We start from the raw sequence: 22340 nt of genomic DNA, 5'->3' as shown, positions 1-22340 counted from the left end.
AGCACATTTATAAACTTATTAGATAAAAGATGTTTAGTGATTTTTTTTTCCTTTTACTCCTCGTTCTCTATCAGGCTTATGAACTTCTCGTTACGATTGAGGCCCTTGATTTAGGTCTGCAGCGCTTGTATATGTCAAGCAACCAAGTCTTTCATTCAAATAATGCTGTACACAAGATGGAGAGCTCAAGTGACATTGTGGGGATGTGACGTCTAGTGAAACGGCCTTGACACAGTCGTCTATGTGTGTATGTTTGTTGTTTATGCTTGTGTTGTAATTAATATAAAGCAGTACCAGAGTCCTCAGAACCTAATACGAGTCTTCGAGCTGTTGAATGATGAGACAGAACACTGTCGTCGTCACCAGTCCATTGACATGACATTGACTTTCCCTGTCACTGAGTTGGCAATGCATTGTCTTTCTTCTCACCGACCTTGCATGACATTAGTTGGGGAAAAGTAAAGGCGTTTGGTCTTTGTGCTGGCCACATGATACCCTCGTTAACCGTGGCCCACAGAAACAGATGACCTTTACATCATCTGCCCCATAGATCACAAGGTCTGAAAGGGGAACTTTACTTACTTTACAATACACCTAACTTTTTTTTACCGTGATTATAATAATAACAAGAAACAAAACAAAACAAAAAAAACTCGTCATACTGTAAGCAAGCAAAAAAAAAATTGAGCCCACTTCCGGTTACACGGTTGCCAAGGACGCTTAATGTATATAGATGCTGCTCATTCTGTATAATATTATGCTCGTAAATGAAATGTATATTTGACCAAAGTCAATATTTTTTCAACGTTGCTTTGTGTTGAGTAGTACAGAGTCATTGTGAATGTGATTGTTCTTCAACTTACACTATTACATACATGTTTTTATTGGGCCATTATCTTTAGAATACATTTTTTGTAGGCCTAGGACCTGAGAAATGTTCGCATGGTTATTTCAAACATATTTACCATTTCTTTACTGTATTTTTTTATTGTTTTTTTGTTTTTGTTTTTTTTGTTTTTGTTTTTTAATATTTAGAATTTTGACATGTGTTTCTTGCAGCCTTATTGAATTCATTGTGATAAGTTCATGTTTTCATAGTTGCCATTTGTTTGTTTGTTTGAAAAAAATGTTTCCTGTAGTTCAGTATTCTGCGGTGGGAGTGTCGATCTGCAGTTCACGCGATAATATGAAAAACTACTTATTAATTGTTGTTTTTAATTATGTCCAACTTATATGCATACTAAATAGATTTTTTCTCTTTAAAAAAAAGTAAACATTTGTGTGTGTGTGTAAATGTAGTAGTTAGTATAACATAACTAACTTACTTAACTTAGCAATACAAATGTAAAAAAAAAAAAAAATTACAAAAAAATCTAAAACCATTTGCATAAATAAGTCTAACATATGGATAACATATGTATAACATATGTATCCACTACTAAAGAGCCTCCAGTGTATGAATAGTGAATAGTTATAAAAGTGGTGTAATTTATGAAAACAATGCTTGCATAAGTGATTTAGAAAATTAGATTTTTTGCTTTCAGAAATGAAAAAAGTAGCCGTAACATCAAAACATTGAATGCACGGTTCCGAGACATAGAGAAGCACAAAAACCAATGTGGAAAAACTCCAGACCGTCACAAACAGTTGCCTACGCAGAATATTGGGAATTAGGTGACCCGAAAAGATATGTACTGTCAACTTGTGTGAGAGATCCATGAAAAAAAATTCACAATCCAGGATATTATAAAGAGAAATAGGAGCTGGATAGGACAACCCCTGCGAAAACTAAGTACCAATGTCACAAAGAAAGAAGAAAATGGGCAGGCCCAAACAGCGAATCTAAAGGTACTGGAATGATATTGGATCAGATGAAGGAAGCTGTTCGGAACCGAGTTCGGTGGAGAGGTATGGCTGTGGCCCTTTGCTCCCCTGAAAGTTCACAGGAATAAGTCAAGTCATTGCCTGGCAAAGTTTTTTCCCGTATTGCTCATAAATACGTAGCTTTCTTACGAGAATATTGATCACCGTTTCATCAAGATAGCCTACTGTACAGACAACATTGTAAGCTGAATATGTATCTAGTTATTGTCTTTCTTGTCAATGTCTCAAAGTTCTTCACAACTTTTATTTAAAGGAACGGGACAGACCAAATGGCCTACCGTACCGTAGCCATGGTTGCGATGAGCCGTGGAGTGGTCTTTAACTCCCTAGTTTCTTTCAGATGGTCTTTTTTTTCAACCAGGGACAATACCATTCCGTAGGTCACCAGTTCTAGAATCACTCTCTTTTTTATCTTACACAATAAATGCTGTCTCATGTAGACTTTGCTCTGTGATGAATGTTTTCTAAACTAAAATAGGGTTGATTGGTATGACAAGGATTAAGTCCTTTGCTTAGGCTAGCAACGCCCCCTATATTTTAAGCGTGTTGTTGTTGGCCAAGATGGCGTCGTAATAAACAACAATATTCAATTTGAGACTAGTCTTTGTATTTGTTTCTATTATCATTTTATACTATTGTGTAAACATTTCCTTGCCACCAGAAATGATTTGGATAAAACGAACTATCATTTATACATATATAGAGAGCTTTCTACCTAATCTAATATATAAAGTAGAGTGTAAGGAGAATGTATGTAGGCCTATATATGTCCTTTATAGAAATCAAACCCGAGTGACCTATCTTAATTAGATTTGGCATGAACGTTCCTTAGATAATAGCGGTGATCTTTGGGTATATAAAGTTGCCCTACAAGAAGAGAGTTTACCAGATTAAGGTCAATCTTAACTTAGATTTTAACTATTTAAACTATATAGATGCCTTTTATTGTATAACAAAACAAAAACAGAATGAAATAACCCGAGCAACGACGGATAAAAATATAGCTAGTACTAAATCTAAGGATTTCTCAATTCTCGCTTCCTCTCGTTGTTTTGTTGTTTGTTATTTGGTTGTCGAATTATGTAATATGTGTATTTATTTCCCCCTAGCACTTCCTATGTATTGAAGGGGGGTAGAGTGCGGTGGATCACAATTACAAACAGCAGATCTGTGGCATTGAAGTACGGAAATCTCCGAAATTTCTCTCCCTCTAGCCCTTATCTGATTTGTTGGTGTCGTTTGGACGTGACGTCATGGGGCGTGAGGTCTATGAAATGTGACGTTTAAGGCGCCATTAAATTCTGCGCTGCATGGAACAAGTGCACCCCCACGAGAAGAGCTTTTTGTTTCCCCTTCATTCCCCTCCCCTTCCATTCCACTCACCCCCTCCCCTTCTACTCACCCACTAATCCTAACACACACACACACAGACCATGTTCCCTCAACAAGAAATCTGTTCGTCTGCTTCTGCTAACCCATAAATCCGAGCCACATTTCGCGGTGTACATTAAATGGTTTATCTTCGGAAGACGTGATAATTTTCCGCCCTCCCTACCATAGAGTTGTTACTTTGTTCTTCCCCTTACGAAAACAAAAAACAAAAAAACATGCTGGTGTAGCCTGAACACCAATATCTGGGCCGACCTTAGGCATGGGCAAAGTAGTCAATTGCCTATGACCTCCAATTTGTGGGGGCCATCAAAGGATTAATGACAGTTTTCTTAGAGAAGAATGAGCTAAACTTGTGCCCAGTTTTATTGTTGAGTACACTAGCCTGACTAGGTTTTAAATAGCGTGACCTTATTTTTTCGCTGTTTAATTTTTAAATTTTCTATTTCATTTAGGGCCACCTAATTCACTTCGCCTAGAGCCTCCAATTAACTAAGACCAGCCATGCTGTTATCACGTTGTCGTGGGGGTCAGGGCCGGCCTTTGGCCGCTGCAACCTATGCGGCCACAGGGGGCCCGCACTTTCATAGGCCCGCGCTAATTCTAAATTATTAAAATAAACTATTATGACTTATTCATAATAACAGGGTTTCCACGGTCTCCTCATTTTCTAGGACCTCCTGGAAATTTCCTGTAATTACAAAATATACGAAAAATTCCTGGAAATCTCTTTAAAAAATCATAAAAATCTTCTGATAATGAACGAAATTTTCATTTTGAGGGGCTAATCTCACACTCGATAGAAAGAAAAAAGGCATGGTCAGCTTTTCTTTAATAAAACTTTTAAAATCTTAATTTTGACATTATGCTTATCCCCTCCCAGACTGGGCCCGCGCATTCCATTTTGCATAGGGCCCCGCAATGGTTAGGACCGGCCCTGCAAGGGGTCCAAGCGCTGTCCTAACCCTGTCTCATATCTCTTTGTTTGTGATGCGGTCTTTGAATGTGATACCTAGGATCTTTCTGTAGCATCTCAATACCATTGCTAGGGACCTCTCTACTTATGTAGCCAACGTCCAAAACTGTTTATAAAGCATTGGTTATAGATCTGTAATTTGCTCTGGGAGACAGAGGCACATGACAGAGCATCATGGCGTGAAAACTGGCGCACATGCTGCTGAGTAAAAGAGAACCACGCTGGCAGAAGAAAAACGCCAGAGAAGAAAAGCAAGGCCCACGACACTAGTCTAGCTCCAGCTGGAATAACCTGCCCAGTGTGCAGCCGAACATTCCGGGCTCACACAGGTCTCACCAGCCACAGGAGGAGGCATAAAACCCCAGTGCAAAGCCCTCAGCCCCCTGGATGACAAAGTGGTCATCATCGAACCACGATGGACGAACTATATATATATAATTTGAATACTAATCTACAATCTGCACAATCCTATAAAGAATGTCTTAGATAAGTGGGCTCCCAACTCAACCCCCAAAAAGAACCATTATAACAAAATTATTTTAAAAAAATACTAAAGCTTTTTCAAAGAGCCAAACTTAAGCTTCGCTCATTATAAACATTTGTCAATTCCTACCAATAAACATAAGCCCTGGAATTGGGATGCTACAGAAAGAACTTTTATGCTATTAATGCTTTCTAAAAATGTGACTCCTTTTGAAGGCTTGTTCTTGAATAAGTATAATGATCTAGCATCACATAAGTGTACATTTAATATTTTGCGACTATATATTCTTAAGTGTTTGTTTTTTTTTTTGGATACCTCAGTTTAGTTTTTTTTTGTTTAGACATTTGTCGAGCTTTTTACATCCTAGGAAATCCTTTTCACTTCTTTGTTTTTTCTTTTTTTGCCTATATTTTGGACTTAAATTTTCAAACATTGGGCTCCTGCAGAAATGTTAATGACTACTTTATAGATTTTGTCTCTATTTTTATTTCTTCCTGGATGACAATTTTTCTGATTGCCTGAATGCCTTACCCTCAGATTGTTCCATTGTCGCCTGGATAATAGATAGTGGTCGTGTACGACTGAAATATCTATGGACTAGAGGATATATCTTTATGTTTTTTTATAATTAAATCACTGTATTTAAGAACTACAGTGATATGCTGCGGATAATCGTCTGCGGTGATTGTAAGTTACATAGAGAAGTGTTACATGTTTTATGTCTTCTCATAATATTAATTCATGAATCTCAATCAGTAAATACATACGGTAATAATTTACAAAACAATAACAATTAAACTAAAACAAACATTTTTTTTTCAACTAGAGTACCTTCCCATTGTTTACAAAGTTGTCGTTATTGTTATTGTTATTAACATTGGAACTTGGAACACGTTAGAATTATCTTCTTATCTTATCTTATATAATACAGACATTACTTCAAAAAAAAAAGAAGTTGTGTACAACTCTGTACTAACAATTTAAGAGTTACCTTCCTTTAACACTACAGCAAAAGGATTTACCTCCCGTAGTTTTTGTGTTGTTTTTTTTCGATTGATAAAAATACCAGAAATGTAATTGAAGAGCAAAATATTTACATTCAAAGTCTTAGTCCACACATTTTTTTTTCATTTACAGGAGCCCCTTTGGGCCCATCTTGGCCGCTGGACTGAGCGTAGTTAACCCCGTTTGGGCCCATGTTGGCCGCTGGACTGAGCGCCTTTGGGTTTAATATGGGAATTTGGGATTGTTTAGTTAAACGGTTTGTCGCATTTAGGAGATGCGTTGATTGCATAAGTTTTGGTGTGGGCATATTTGAATAGTATGTATGTTCCGGTGTATATTTTTTAAACTTCTTTTGCTGCTCTTAAAGTGGTATCATTTTATAAGAGGATAAAAATATAAATAAATATATTATGGTAAATAAAAGATGTGTTAATTTATAATGTATCTATTTCTTTTTAATATTTAAAATAAAAAAAAATGTTTTATATCGTCACTACGTATCAAACAGAAATATAAAAATTCAATTTATACTTAAATAAAGGATTACCTCCCTTTGCTGTTAAAAACCAATTACTCTTCCACCGTCCTGGGTATTTCTGAGTAGAACCAATGAGCACATAATAGAGCAGATCGAGGGAAGCAAAGAAAATGTTTTCCCCATACTTTTATTCTCCTGACCCAAACGAGTGTCGGTGCAGACAGCTTTCGTCAAGAACTGATGCAAGATTGGTGTGGAAATAGCTCAAAAAGTGGGTGTCACTGCGTGTAAGTGTCCGCCGGTGTACCAAAGGACCTTGACATTGACAGAGATGTAAAAACTGAGCATCGATTGGTTGAAGCAGGTAACATCACTTATCTATATAAATTGTATACGATTCTATTGAGCAAGACTTTTCCCTTCTCTCTTAGCGACATTTGTTTTTTCGTCTTTAAACTGTGAATAGACCTTGTTTTTTAATGATTTTAGCTGTATAGAATTTAGCCCTTGTTATTTAAAGGGAGAGTGGTCCTTAAAGGATTACGGGCACGACATGGCCTAAATTGTGCCGATGTGCCAAAACTCAAACTCGTCTTAAACATTTTTTTTCTTTGACGCTTTTTTTTTTCCCAAGCAGTCTTTTGTTTCAGGTCCAGATTAATTAAAGAATTTACTTCATTTAAAAATAAGCGAAAAAAAAAAAAAAAACATCCTTAAAAAAAAAAAAAAAAGCATATCATAGGGAAAGAACTCCACACTCCACTATCTCTCAATAATGTATAAGTTATTTCCCTTATTCCAAATTTTAAAAAAAAATTGTTACCAATAATTAATTTACTAGTTGTTGTTTTTTTTTTTTCTTTTTGTTTCATTGATTCATGTTTTGTTGTGTACAATAAATAATTGTTTCTTCAAGTTTCAACTTGATGCGACTATGGCTGTGGGAGAAAAAAAAAAACGTGTTTAATTTTTTTTTTATATAGGGGGATAAAAACCCAAAATATTTAGCTGCATCTGTGAATACTGAAAGATTAATTTCCCTTGTTGATATCAAACAAAATAATTACCTGTGATTAATTGACTAACGGCACGCCATGGCCAGAAATGTGCCAAATACCCAAAATATCAAATATCCAAATTGATTGACTAATTGGTTAATCTTTAAATGATTCATGTCGTGTCTATGCCAATGAATAAAGTTTCAGCTTGATCCGAGAATGGGGAAGGCGGTAAATAACTTGTACAAAAATGTGTACCAGATAGAGAGACAGAGTGAGTTGATATAAGTTTTGTAATAAGAAGAGAAAGCGGGTGGACTTTATGACACAGTATCGGTCAATGTGTTGGCATCTTTTATATTAGTTTCTAATTCTATTTAAATTGTTTTTTTTTTATACACCTCTGAGAGAGAGAGAGCGAGAGAGAGAGACAGAGATAGACAGACAGACAGACAGAGAAACAGAAACGGATAGATAAATTAAAAGAGAATTTCAATAAATGAGACACATATATTAAGTGTACAATTTCTCATTATCAGTTTGATAATGCAATTTGTATCAATGATTATTAAAATCAGATAAACTAAAGCACATGAAAAAAAGTTTATTTCATTTTCAATGTATCTCTAGCACCATTCTTAAATTGCGAACCCTGTTTAAAGAAATTCCTGCTTTTTTTTTTTTTAAATCCATAATTCTAGCTAACTATGACTGCACACACCCCTCTCTCTTCTTCCCATCTACCATTGACCGATCTACTTTAATTAGCGTAACGAAATTATAATAAGATAGGGTCGGCAAAGCCTATCCGACTCCTTTGCCTCGCTCTTTGTTCATGTTTACATCATCAAATCACCCACCGGCCGAATTAACTGCTCGTCAAAACGTTACCCTCAGACTTGTTGACTCCATTCTCCCCTGCCTTCCCCCCCCCCCCATCCCCTTTTCATAGCCTTTAGGAGTAATCCAGGGCGATGAATGAACTAGCTGCTCACCAGATGGCCCCCCGCGGGTGCAGTGTTTGAAGATCGTGAGTCAGGCCTTAAAACAGAGAGTGCAGGCGGTGAGTATATGACGCTATGACCCTCTGGTTTTGACTTTGCCTTGCTTCATTGTTTAAGTACTTTTAAAAGTCTTTTTTTTTTTTTTACGAACTCTAAATAACGAAATTACATACTTCTGAAGTTGTTCTAGTCAGATGATCCCTTAATACCCCCCCACCACCAAGCCTTTTTATGTAGCCACTAAGGCAGTGGTAGCCATTTCTTTTTCACACACACGCCATTACACCTTCTACACCAGCACTGTTTTTTTTTTCCCAGGGCTTAAGTAGCTGCGTCTCGTGAAATGAGTTTTTGACAACTTCAAAACAAAAGACTCTGAAGGAGAGTCAAGATAGACGACTAATACAATAATAACAACATAAGACTACAATTTAGATCATATCTTTTTCTTCTTCCTCATTCTTGTTTTTATATTAAAGCGTTCAGATGAGTAGACCAATATATGAGATGAACTGCGCAGTGGTTTCCAAATCAGGGAGCTCTCCATTTGGTTTTCTTTCTATCGGGGTGTTTTAGGGCCAGTGTCTTATACGTGCCTCTTGGTAAAGAGAGCAGTTTTGAAGGAAGTGGTCGGCATTCTCTGGTGATACTCCACAGATTTCACTGGCTCCAATTTTGAGCTTCCGGTACATGTGTCTCATTCTGTTGTGTCCGGTCCTGAGTCGAAAGATTAGACGTCGATCTTGTCGGGATAGCTTATAATATGCATCATCTTTCTTGTGATTCAACTGAGAGCGTGTCCATTTCTCATGTACTCTATTCACAATTTTTTTCTTCATTTCTTCTGGACAGAGTGCAATGTTGAATTGTGTGTTTGTTTGTTCTTAAACCATGTATAGAAGCCATCAAGCAATTAAATAAAATGCATAAAATTGGAGACTTAAAAGAGAGAGACTTTGATAGAGAGAGAGGGGGTGGGGGGGGGGTGTTCATTGTGTCTCGGTTAACGGTGTGCAGTAACTAGGTTTATAATTTGGAAATTAAAAATATTTATTTCTACAAAGCTTATATCAACTCACTATGTCTGTCTGTCTCTGTCTGTGTAGTGTAACTGAGTTGATTTTCTGCTTGCGTCTAGCGTGTCAGCAGGTCATGTCCAGTGTGTGTGTTTCATGTCCAGTGTGTGTGTGTATAGTACTGCATCAGTTTTATGCGAGACGTGCTGGTTTCATTCACTGTTTACTGTAGTCTTATTTTGTCGAATAAAGCCATGGTATTGGTATACTAGCATTTGTTGTTTCATTACAGTCTGTCTAGACAAAAGTTTGTACATCTTATTTCTCCGACACCCAAATTCGGATCAAATTGATACTTTAAACAATTATTTATTGTACCCAACAAATCATGAATCAATAAAAAAAAAAAACTAGTCATATAATTATTGGTTATTTCTTTTACCTGACAACACAAGAATCAATTTAAAAAAATAACCAATTAGTTAATTAACTATTGGTAATTTTTTTTTTTGATTGGTATCTCAAACAAGGAAAAGAAATAGTACTTGATTGAAGTGGTGGTATAAGCTGAATTAGCCCCCTTTATATTTGCTTGTCGTCTAACTGAACAAAAACAGGAAATAGAAACAATAGACAGCTAAACAATTTTCCATGTTTATAGAATCTTCGCTAGCAGAGTGGTTATCGCGTTAGCTTGAGAAGCTTGCGAAGGCTTGAGCCAACAAGTTCAAATTGTAAAATGTTGTTTGTAAAATGTTTTTCATTTTTCGGATGTTCCTTCAGGGTTGAAGATAATTACTTCCTAGTCCAAACCTCCCACAGGACGACGGGGGATGGGAGCGGGCAGGGTTTGAACCCGGGATCATCGATAAATCTGAACGACAGTCCAACGCGCAAACCGCACTACCAGGCAGGTCGTTCCCTTTAAAAAAAAACAACTTTGTCATCACCCAGATACCCTGTTCGTTTTCTCCCTACCCCTATCCCACTGGTCCAGACAAGTGATAGGATCATAGTGCATTGAAAACGCTAAAAGCATGAAATTGCGCCAAACAAAAGCTTTTTTTTTTTGGTTATTCTAGATTTATTACAAATTTAATAACATGACTGATTCAAACTAATTGATACACTTAATAAAAGCTTTGTTTTTTTAAATTATTTTTCGTATTTTGTTTGTTATATATTGTTTATCTAAAAAAAAAATATAGAAACTTTTAATTGAAAGATAATTGAAAGATAAAGAATCGTAACTACAAGCAGTAGGCAAAATACGAGGCTTTATAAGCATTAGATTAAAACTTATGCAAGATATATAGTACTCATTCTTCCCTGTAGCTCCATCAAACAATCTTTATGCTGCTGTTGCTGTTGATGATGATGATGAGGATGTTTTTTTAAAGCATTATTTTTGAAATAACATCGCAATTTTCTACCGCATTTTGAGAAAAAAATAATAACTAAACATAGACACCCCTGACCGTCACTCGCTAACATACTTTTTTTTAGAAAATATCGTCCCTCGTTTCATTTTTTATGTTCTCCTACTACACGTGAATACGCCCTTGGCGCCCCACCCCCTTGACTCGTCGCCAATGTCTGTTAAAGTTATATTAAAAAAGACATAGGAGAAAGAGCGAGAGAACAAAAAAATTTGGTTCTTGGTCTCAGACTGCAAACAAATCTGGCAAATGAAGAATCGCGGCTGCCAGTTAGGCTCTGGGTAATTTCTCTAGGAGCCATTTTAAATTACGCTCACAGGGGCAGAAGACTAAGCAGGGACCCGGGAGGGCACCGCCAGGCGCATGTCGTTAGGCTGGGGGCGAACCAGGCGGCGTCATTAAAGGACCCCGCGAGCAACAGCCTGGACATTTGATGGGGTGAGTAGAGAGCATTTGATGTGTGATCTTGAGCTGGCGTGGGTGCCGTCTGAACGTGGGTTGATTTGAGAACTTAACAGGAAGTGCTGGGTTAGGAAAGGAGGGGGTGATGCACTAGGTCCTAGAGTCTTGTTAAATTGTTTTGCATGAATTTTGTTGATAACTGCGATATCACGTGACTTTTCAGATTTGAATTTTAGAAAAAAAAAAAAAAACAAGCAAACAAACAAAGCTTATATATGAGAAAGAACGACACAATGCCAGATTTATCCCGCTATTATATTAAAAACACTAATATTAATTACCACTAATTAATTAACTAATTGTTTAATTTTGTATTGATTCATATTTGTCATCAACAATGAATGCAAAGTTTCAACTTGATCCAAGAATGGGAAGTGTGAGAAATAACGTGTACAAGATTTGTACGAGACAGACAGACAGACAGACGCAGTGAGTTGATGTTAGATTTTTTTTTAAATATATCAAAGTCAATGCTATGAAGACCCAGAATATTGAATAACCAATTTTGTTAGTTCTGAAATACTAGATATGGGGCGTGGTTAACGAGCTGCGAAGCGCTTTGCCTCCAAACTTAGGTGTCCCGGGTTCGAATATCGGTGAAGGCTGGAATTTTTTTAATCTGCACATTCAGGGCGCCCCTGAGTCCACCCAACTCTAATGGGTACTTACGTTGGCGAAATAAATGCGCTGACCACATGACACCCTAATTAACCTTCGGCCATAGATACCTTTACCAAAAGAATACACTAGATAACAATAAACAACACCAATTTACCAAAACCAGTTCATTAGTTTCATTTAATAATAGACTGACTTAATACACGTAATACACAACATTAAATTAATTATCTTGCCAAAGGCAAGTATTCTAGATACCTGGTACTCGTAAACATACACACATACACAATGTCGACAACTTTGACTCTTTGTCTCCTAACTGACGATACCAACGTTGATTCCATCAGAACGTGTTAAATAATAACGGAGAGAAAGAGTTAAAACTTAGGCTGCTAAACTGTCTCAATTTTTGTGTATATTTTGATTTTATAAATATTCAAACACTTGGCTAGCACATTTGAAACTATAAATCATTCCAGCGGTATAAGAGTGTAGGATTTCTTAGAATCTAATGAAACTCAAAAGAGTTAGGCGTTATTTCTAAGCAAATTTAGCACCTCATAAAAATAATCACAGTAAACTTTTTCCTTGTTTACACTGTTAATTTAATTTTTTCCTTTCTTTAAATAGTACAATTGAGTAGTAAAAAAAAACGAAGAAAAAGCGAGAGAAAGAACTGCTGTGAAGATATAATGGAACTAAAGCAAAACTTGAAAAATGAAAATATGAATGTTGTGAGATTTTTTAAAATTATTTTACAAATTTTAAAATATCAAGGGCGTCATATTGAAAGATTTTATTTATAATTGCTACCTTAATTATAAAAATATTTTGTGATATAAGCGAAAGTAATAAGAACATTCATTCTTCAGAGCTGAAAAGTCCACAAAAACTGTTTATGTTTTATTAAAATGAATTGCTTATAAATACATCATTACTCTGTACACCGGATGCACCAAATTGCCTGCTATTTCTGGATTTGCCTCCATTCGTGAAAATCTCCAATGTTCATTTTAATGTTAATGTGTGAGTCTGTCTTTCATATTTGACATCTATAGAATAAAGCTTTTTACCTTATGTAGTTCCGTTGGTATTTAGGTGTAGGGAAAGGGGAGGTAATACAATTTCATAGGTTGCCACCAGTTCAAGTCATATATTGGCTTGACTGATAGAAGCTCATTTCAAATCTGCCAATTTTGGCGCGCATTTTTAAAGCAGTTGTCAAATCCTTGACGTCATATTAAATCGTGCGCTATGACATCAGAAAATTGAGATTGCATCTCAATCAAAGCTACGTGCTAGACATTTAGCAGGTTGCCGTCCCTTTAAACAGGAAGTCACACATTATCGGGATACTATCTGCGTTAGATCACGTCATTTGGTTGCGCATGTAATTATGCTACTGTCATCAGACGTCCGGGTGGCGCGGTGGGTGAGTAGTTAAAGCGCTTGGCTTACGAGCCTGGGGTCCTGGGTTGGAATCTCGGGGAAGACTGGGATTTCGAATTTCGAAATGTTTGGTGCCTACCCAACTCTAATGGGTGCCTGAATTTATTTGGGCGGTTTAGGCGGTTGGTCGTTTTGCTGGCCACATGACACTCTCGTTAACCGTTTGCCAAAGAAACAGATGACCTTAACATCATCTGCCCTATAGATCGCAAGGCCTGAAAGGGAAACTTTACTTAACTTGACTTTCTTTACTTTTTACCAGACGTCCGGCTGATGGAGGATATGTCCTCCTCTTTTGTGGTCTTGTCCTCCGTTCGCTTAAATTTGTTAAAATGTCCAGCTGTCACGCTGATGTTTAATGTTATGGCCTATTCTGCGATCCTAAATATCTTTTAGTTCTAGCACACAGACTCATATATGCAGACACTTTTAAGTTTTAGCACACAGACTCATATATGCAGACACTTTTTTAGTTTTAGCACACAGACTCATACATGCAGACATTTTTTAGTTCTAGCACACAGGCTCATATATGCAGACACTTTTTAGTTTTAGCACATAGGCTCATATATGCAGACACTTTTTAGTTTTAGCACACAGACTCATATATGTAGACACTTTTTAGTTCTAGCACACAGACTCATATATGCAGACATTTTTTAGTTCTAGCACACAGGCTCATATATGCAGACACTTTTTAGTTCTAACATACAGACTCATACATGCAGACACTTTTTAGTTCTAGCACACAGACTCATACATGCAGATATTTTTTAGTTCTAGCACACAGACTCATATATGCAGATATTTTTTAGTTCTAACACACAGACTCATATATGCAGACACTTTTTAGTTTTAGCACACAGACTCATACATGCAGACAATTTTTAGTTCTAGCACACAGACTCATACATGCAGATATGTGTTAGTTCTAACACACAGACTCATATATGCAGATATTTTTTAGTTTTACCACACAGACTCATACATGCAGACAATTTTTAGTTCTAGCACACAGACTCATACATGCAGATATTTGTTAGTTCTAGCTCACAGACTCATACATGCAGATATTTGTTAGTTCTAGCTCACAGACTCATACATGCAGATATTTGTTAGTTCTAGCACACAGACTGATACATACAGATATTTGTTAGTTGTAGCACACAGACTCATACATGCAGATATTTGTTAGTTCTAGCACACAGACTGATACATACAGATATTTGTTAGTTCTAGCTCACAGACTCATACATGCAGATATTTGTTAGTTCTAGCACACAGACTCATACATGCAGATATTTGTTAGTTCTAGCTCACAGACTGATACATGCAGATATTTGTTAGTTCTAGCTCACAGACTGATACATGCAGATATTTGTTAGTTCTAGCAAACAGACTGATACATGCAGATATTTGTTAGTTCTAGCTCACAGACTGATACATACAGATATTTGTTAGTTCTAGCTCACAGACTGATACATGCAGATATTTGTTAGTTCTAGCTCACAGACTGATACATGCAGATATTTGTTAGTTCTAGCACACAGACTCATACATGCAGATATTTGTTAGTTCTAGCACACAGACTCATACATGCAGATATTTGTTAGTTCTAGCTCACAGACTGATACATGCAGATATTTGTTAGTTCTAGCTCACAGACTGATACATGCAGATATTTGTTAGTTCTAGCACACAGACTGATACATGCAGATATTTGTTAGTTCTAGCTCACAGACTGATACATACAGATATTTGTTAGTTCTAGCTCACAGACTCATACATGCAGATATTTGACATAAACTGACTTTCGTGTTTTTAAAGCTGTTAAAAAAAACTGTTACTCCAAGCTCCTGAAGATTTTTTATTTTTATTTTTAGCGAACCCCATAAAGAAGCTAAATTAAACCCATACAGAGGAATGGAGAAAGACAGTCGACAGATCATGTGTGGAACCCCCAACGGTTCAACAAACTAAGAACTATGGGATAGGTGAAGGTAAAGGTTATCAGTACACACTGTAATGCAGACACCTTCAAACCTTTACGTAGTAACTAGTGTGTTAATCCGAATTTTTTTAAAAAAGTTATTGACTAATACAATTTAGAATGTCTACATCGCTATAAAAAAAAATTATACATACTGTATTAGAAAATATTTGAAAATATTGCTTTCTTTTATAAAGTTAACCCTTACTTTTTGTAAAGTTAACCCTTACTTTTTGTAAAGTTAACCCTTACTTCATAGTTGACAACAACATTGAATTCTCAAATGATTCCAGGATTTCTAGTTGTGATTTCTTCCTGAAGATCTTATTCAACTTTAGTCAAGAAACCATTGCTTAGGGCGGATCGTCATTCCATTTTGTTAGCTGCGACCAACGTGTAATGTTTTAATATTTTTTTACAAAGCTGTCTGGTAAAAAGTTTGTACACGTTATTTCTCCCACACCCAATCTCGGATTAAGCTGAAAATCTTGCACAATTATTTCTTTTATCTGACAACACACACACAAAAAAAAATCAATTTAAAAAAAAATAACCAATTAGTTTTATTAAGTATTGGTAATTAATTATTGTGTTTCGTATCTTGAACAAAGGAAAGAAATCGTACTTGACAGATGTGGTGGTATAAGCTGATTTATTCCCCTTGAGAACTCGAGCCCTGTCTTTTATTTTTAGGCAAGTAAAACATTGTAGAAGACGTTGCAGTGATATCTAACTAGAATTAAACAACTTACCGCCGACTCAGACACACACAAACATGCCAATAACAATTCTGGGTAAATATTTATGATTTCGCCTTCATAACAAACAGAAAAAAGACGAAAAAATAAACCCTTATGTATTTAACAAAAATGTATATGGCCCGCAGGCCGAAGTTTCGGCACAGCTTTAAATAATGCATGGATCTTTTGAACTAAATTTGATGCTTGCCCCTGACATTTTACTTGGCGTTGAAACCAAAGTCACTTTACAATAAACAATGAGTGTAAATTGTATCAGGATTGTAAAATGATCAGATCACGTGATAATGACCTCAAAAAAGAAAAAAAACGCAATAATGGATGACGTAAGAACAAAAGAAATCTTGAAAAAAAACACAAAAAAAAACTAACAATGACCTATTTGTGTTTTTGTTACACAGACTCTATTTATTCTAAGCTCGTAAACTCTATTTTTTTAATAGAGTTTAAGCTCTTAAATTCCAGCCTCAAAAGATAGCGCCTCGGCATTATGACCTCTTAATTTTATCACTCACCTGTAAATCTCGTGCTTCTCGTCTCGTAACTGCCACCATAACGTGAGTTTAGCGAGATTATGAAATAAACGGTGATAAAACAACCCCCCATTCAGCCTGAGATCATCAAACGCCCCCCCCGCCCGAATCCTCTACACGCGCAACTTATTCGCATTGTCCTTAAATCTTGTCTTTCCCCTACCCTTCCATGTTGCATACACAAGACTAAATGCTACCTGCTAGACTGATGCGTGTCGCCGCGCGGGCGTTAGTCGGATTCAACGATCAACAATTACGGGGGGTTTCTTTTTTTGTCTTTATATGAACGGTCATAAAATATTCTTTTTATCCCCCCCCCTCTTTTTCCTTTAACAAGCACACAACGACTCTTAGAGTTGAAGTTAATAACCCGGCTTAAATATATTTTTTTTAATAAGCCCTCTTTTTGCTTCGTTCGATTTCCCCCCCCCCTTTTTTTCTCTCGTTTTTTTTTTATTTCAGTACTTGTTTTTTAATACTGCCGCTTGGCGCTCGTGGGGTTCAATTATGGCCTTTGAGCCAGTGCATCAACGAGGCAAGTACCGCTCCCTAAGTGTTCGTTGCGCATGCGCTGAACCTCATCACGTGGGGGACCCTGTAAGGCCGATTAGAGATGAGATTTCAACGCCTGATACTTTTGATGATCGGAAAAAAGGGACTATTGGATGAGAGAAAAGGGGTGGGGAAAGGGGGGGGGGGAGTAATTATTGGACACAAAGGTCATGTATTCAATCAGGCTATAGATAATGCCTTATTATGAAACATTATGACATAGAGAATGACGAAAAATAATGGTGGAAAATAAAGCGCAATGTATAGGCCAGTGAGAAGCTTCTAAAGATACAACGCAGATGAGTGGAGACAACAAAATAGCCATTGTGTTGTACTTCAGATTGATTATATCTTAATTCTCTACCCTTCCCTTTCCAAAAATAGACATAGTGCCGCCTTTAACCCTTAATGGCGCTGGTACATCAACTCTGGCTTTCATTTCATTGGTAAACTAAATGTATCGTTAAGAACTCGATGCCCGTGTGACATATGACATGTGACATGTGATTACATCTACGAGTCCCGAGGTCCCAGTGACCATGTGCTATGCGGCCATAATAGCTTCTACCGTATTTTCGAGCATATAACATTCGGGTTATTCAAGTTTTTACTAGCAAACGGCGGGTGTGCGGGGTATACACAATTTATTTTTACTCGTAAACGTAGCATAACAGAAACTATGGACATACCGTTCAGTCTTTATTCCTCCTATAGTTAGCTGTGTTGTTGTGGGAGCTTTATGAGCATCTCATTATTAGCACCAAGAACACAGATAGTACTGGTAGTCTACGGCAAGTCATGTTTTGCACATATAAGGGTGCGGGTTGTACGATTTTGTTTTTACTTACTTTGTCATTTGTACGGGGTATACTCGTGTGCGGGGTATACTCGTGTGCGGGGTATACTCGTGTGCGGGGTATATTCGTGTGCGGGGTATATGCGCGAAAAATACGGTAATCGATCTCATTTGTGAAGGGCAGATAACCATCAGATGCTTGGTCAATTTAAAGACTTAGGTCGATAACTAGGTAAAAATCCAATTGTCTCCACCATGATTTAAACCATCAGATACATGCCATATGCTTGACCACTCCTACCATCTCGTCTCTGATCAGCAAACTTGTTGACCGGAAGCGGAACTGACTAATCTTGGTACTACGCCAATGTCATAGCAGTTACAACAAAGCGACGCGAATCTAGCTCCAGAAGCACGCTCGCGTGAGCCATTACCCTAAAGACCTGAAGTGTCACTCGACTTGAACCAACCACCTGAGATGTACACCCTTCAGCACCCCCCTCTCCCTAGTTCCCAACTAAAATTCGCCCATCCTCGGACTTGAACTCATCACACCATCGCAGTCTCTGTCTCTCTCTCTTTATCTCTATCTCTCTCTCTCTCTCATACACACTCACACACTCACACGTAGACAGATACTAGGGCATTGAAGGATAAAGAGAAATCGCGCTCTATTATATCCTTATTACAAGGTAGCACGCCCCTCTATCCCAGTCTCGCTCTCTGCTCGCATTGATTCTCTGTAATGACCCGCACCTCGATACTTCCATCAAATCAACGAGATTACGGAGAGGGCGTTAAAAGTTAAGCGCGAGAAATTAATCGCTGAACCGAAGGGCCAATGACGTCATCGGAAATAGCGACGAATTAGTCTTTGAACATAGATAGATAGATAGATAGATAGATAGATAGATAGATAGATAGATAGATAGATAGATAGATAGATAGATAGATAGATAGATTATTGATTGATTGAATGATTGATTGATTGATTGATTGACAAGCAGATAGACCGACAGACAGACAGACAGACAGACAGATAGACAGATAGATAGATAGATAGATAGATAGATAGATAGATAGATAGATAGATAGATAGATAGATGCTGTTCCGTATTTGTTATATATTGTATATATTGAAATCTTGTTGAACACCTAGTGTGCCTATAGAAACTGATTGAATAGCCAATTTATAAAATAATATGATGTATATAAGTAGTTAGATGCAGCCATGGTGAAATCGTATTTTCCAATTATTCTTTTGTGAGATGTAACTAAACATGACAAAGGGACAGACAGACAGCACAAATCCAGTGAAAGCGCTATTTCAAATTCATCCTGTGCTACCTTACGAGCATGGTGATACTGCTAGGTGTTGAGCTAGTCGCTAGACTAACGGTTTAACTCTTTCTCTCCTAACTGACGATACCAACGTTGATTCCATCAGAATCTGGTAAATAATTACGGAGAGAACGAGTTAATCGAGACCATTCGTTATATAAGGCCTCAGCACTGACCTACGACGTCGCAACCTGTGGGCAGTTTAGACCAATAGCTCGTCGCCACGTCGTACAGACCTGTGGCGTCCCAACGAGATATTGGGTTCCGCTGCCCACATGTTGCGACGTTGCAGGTCAGTGTTCAGGCCTACTACCACAATGGGTCTCGGTTTAACTGATTGGAAAGCGAGTGGCACTAGGGACCCAGGATCTTGAGTTCAAACCTTGAAGGATGTCGTGGTGCTAAACTTTTATTCACTCTAGATGTAAGGAGCGCATGATACATACTGGGGGGTACAGGATAGACCTCGATAAACCTCGTTCATTTACTTCCACTAGTAAGCGACATGTGACGTCATTGTCTTCTAAGCCTCGGTTAGTTTTACTTCTTCTAATAACTAAAGCGAATCTCTTTTAGTGCTCGCCCTCATCTTCCAGGAATCCCCCCCCCTGATCCCCCACCGTTCTTTTATCTTCAGAGTTTTAGTTCTTAAGCTAATATAACCACCGACCATAAAATTTAAAGCAGAGCTGAAAGTGAGGGCGCCACGTGGTTGTATTCTCCCTAAACACTCCTTCTCAGGGGCGTATATTTAATCTGCCCCCCCTTACTCTGGAAACTACATTGGATTAATGGAACCCCCTTTCAGCCCTATCTGTTTCATTCCCTCATTGACTCTTCTGTTTCCCTCCAACCTTATAAGTTTTTAATTGCAACCAAGATGAGACATCAATGCAACAAATGAACGCCATTGATTATAACAGAGTAATTAAAAATCAGATTAAAACTATTTAAAACTGTACTATCATTTTTGGACTTGATTTTAACATTAGAAACACGAGTTATTTATTTTTTTGTTGTTGTTTTTTTTTTGGCTTCCATTTCGTGACATTTTGTTATTTTAAAAAATGATTTCTCTCTCTTTACTGTAAGACATGACTCACTGTCTAGAGTCATCATTCAAGATACAGTGGAGGAAACACGAAGAAAGGGTCGTCCTAAAAAAAACAACTGGCTGGACAAATTAATACAATGGACCGGCCTCTCTCTTTGATATTATGCTAAGAACAGCTGCTGACCTGGAGAAGTGAAGGGAGTTAGTTACGTGAACTGTCACAGCACCCCTACAACGAAAGCCAAGGGACAGATGACAAGATGATATTCCACAATAGGTCTATCTATTAGAGTCCCATTCAACACCATTATGCCTTCGAGTAGTCTTTTAGTCAAGTAAGTCTGTACCCTCGCCGCTCCCCAGCCCTCGCTCAGCCCTCATATTCTCCAACGTCTTGTAATTATCCCTGGAGCCACAACACGGGTAGTTAAGACCTCGTTAGGGCGTCATTAAGACGTTCTTGTAAACAGCCCTGGCGGAAGTAACCATTACTGGTAATTGCGGTGTCGCCAGGGGTTTGCTTTTTTTTATAAAAATATCTACCAGCTAGGGCGTTACTTTTCATGGCCCCATACTCCACAGTAATCTCTCCATGGCCCCATACTCCACAGTAATCTCACCATGGCCCCATACTCCATAGTAATCTTATCAATGCCCATACATCACTATAATCTTACAAGGGCCCCCATACTCCACAATAATCTCACCATGGCCCATACATCACAATAATCTTACAATTGCCCCCATATGCCACAATAATCTTACAATGGCCCCCATACACCACAAAAATCTTACAATGGCCCCCCATACACCACACTAATCTTACATTGGCCCCCATACACCACAATAATCTTACAATGGCCCCCATACACCACAATAATCTTACAATGGCCCCCTTACACCACAATAATCTTACAATGGCCCCCATACACCACACTTATCTTACATTGGCCTCCATACATCACAATAATCTTACAATGGCCCCAATACACCACACTAATCTTAATATCTTATCTTATCTTATCTTATATAATACAGACGTTACTTCAAAAAAGAAGATGATTACGTCCTACGCGTCATGCATTTAGTCATGCATATTAACCAATGACTTAAATTCTGCCAAGTCACTGGTTTTCCTGGCTAGCTCAGGCAACCCATTCCATGCTCTAATAGCACTAGGGAAGAAGGAGTATTTGTACAAATTTGTCCTAGCATATGGGACGAGGAATGTGCCTTTATCTTTGTGTCTTTCAGAGTATTTTATTAAATTTTGTTTTTGTATTTGAAGATTATGGTTCAGTGTTTTATGTATTATTGCTACTTTACTTTTGAGCCTTCTGTCCTGAAGGCTTTCTAAATTTAGTGATTTTACTAAAGGTGTTACTCTAGTCAAATGTGAATATTCGTTTGTTATGAATCGCACTGCTCTATTTTGTGTCTGTTCTAGTTTCTTAATGTTTTCTTGAGTTGAGGGGTCCCAAACAGAGGATGCATATTCTATTATTGGCCTAACCAAGGTTAAATAACATTTTAGTTTTATGTTCTTATTTGATTTATAGAAATTTCTTTTAATAAATCCTAATGCTTTGTTTGATTTTTTTGTAGTTTCATCAATATGTGGATTCCATGACAGTTTTTCATTTATTATAACACCTAGGTATTTTGCGTTTTTAGTCTGTGTTACTGGTTTGCCATGAATAAGATAAGTGGAATTAATTTGTTTTAGTTTTTTTGTTACTCTTAACAACTGACATTTTTCTGGGTGGAAAGACATGCTCCAATTTGATTCCCATTTCTGTAATTCATCTAATTCTCTTTGTAAAATATCTGTGTCTTGTGTTGTTTTTATTGTTCTATATATTATGCAATCGTCTGCAAATAATCTGACTTTTGTTCCTGAAGTAATGCAATTTGGTAAATCATTTATGTAAATTAAAAATAGTAGTGGACCCAAGACTGTTCCTTGAGGTACACCTGAGTTTACTGTTATTGGTGTTGATTTAGAGCCATTTATTATTACAGTTTGTTCTCTCCCTATCAGAAAGTCTTTAATCCACTGATGCAGTGGACCATTAATGCCGAAACATTTTAATTTTTTAAGCAAACTATGGTGG

The 22340-nt window shown here is 37.3% G+C and overlaps 1 protein-coding gene across 1 annotated transcript in view; it reads left to right on the top strand.

Moving 5' to 3' along the window:
* Positions 1-265, top strand: part of LOC106065585 (BCAS3 microtubule associated cell migration factor-like) — a 54703-nt gene extending 54438 nt beyond the window's left edge. The window contains exon 22 of the mRNA XM_056005851.1: positions 75-265. Within this exon, the coding sequence (XP_055861826.1) occupies positions 75-82 (8 nt within the window). The 3' untranslated portion in view covers positions 83-265. The remainder of the gene's footprint in view (positions 1-74) is intronic.
* Positions 266-22340: the final 22075 nt, after the last annotated feature.

This window comes from Biomphalaria glabrata, chromosome 12 (assembly GCF_947242115.1).
Source record: "Biomphalaria glabrata chromosome 12, xgBioGlab47.1, whole genome shotgun sequence".
In the NCBI taxonomy this organism is placed as follows: Eukaryota; Metazoa; Mollusca; class Gastropoda; family Planorbidae; genus Biomphalaria; species Biomphalaria glabrata.
This window is presented reverse-complemented; position numbering and strand designations above follow the sequence as displayed.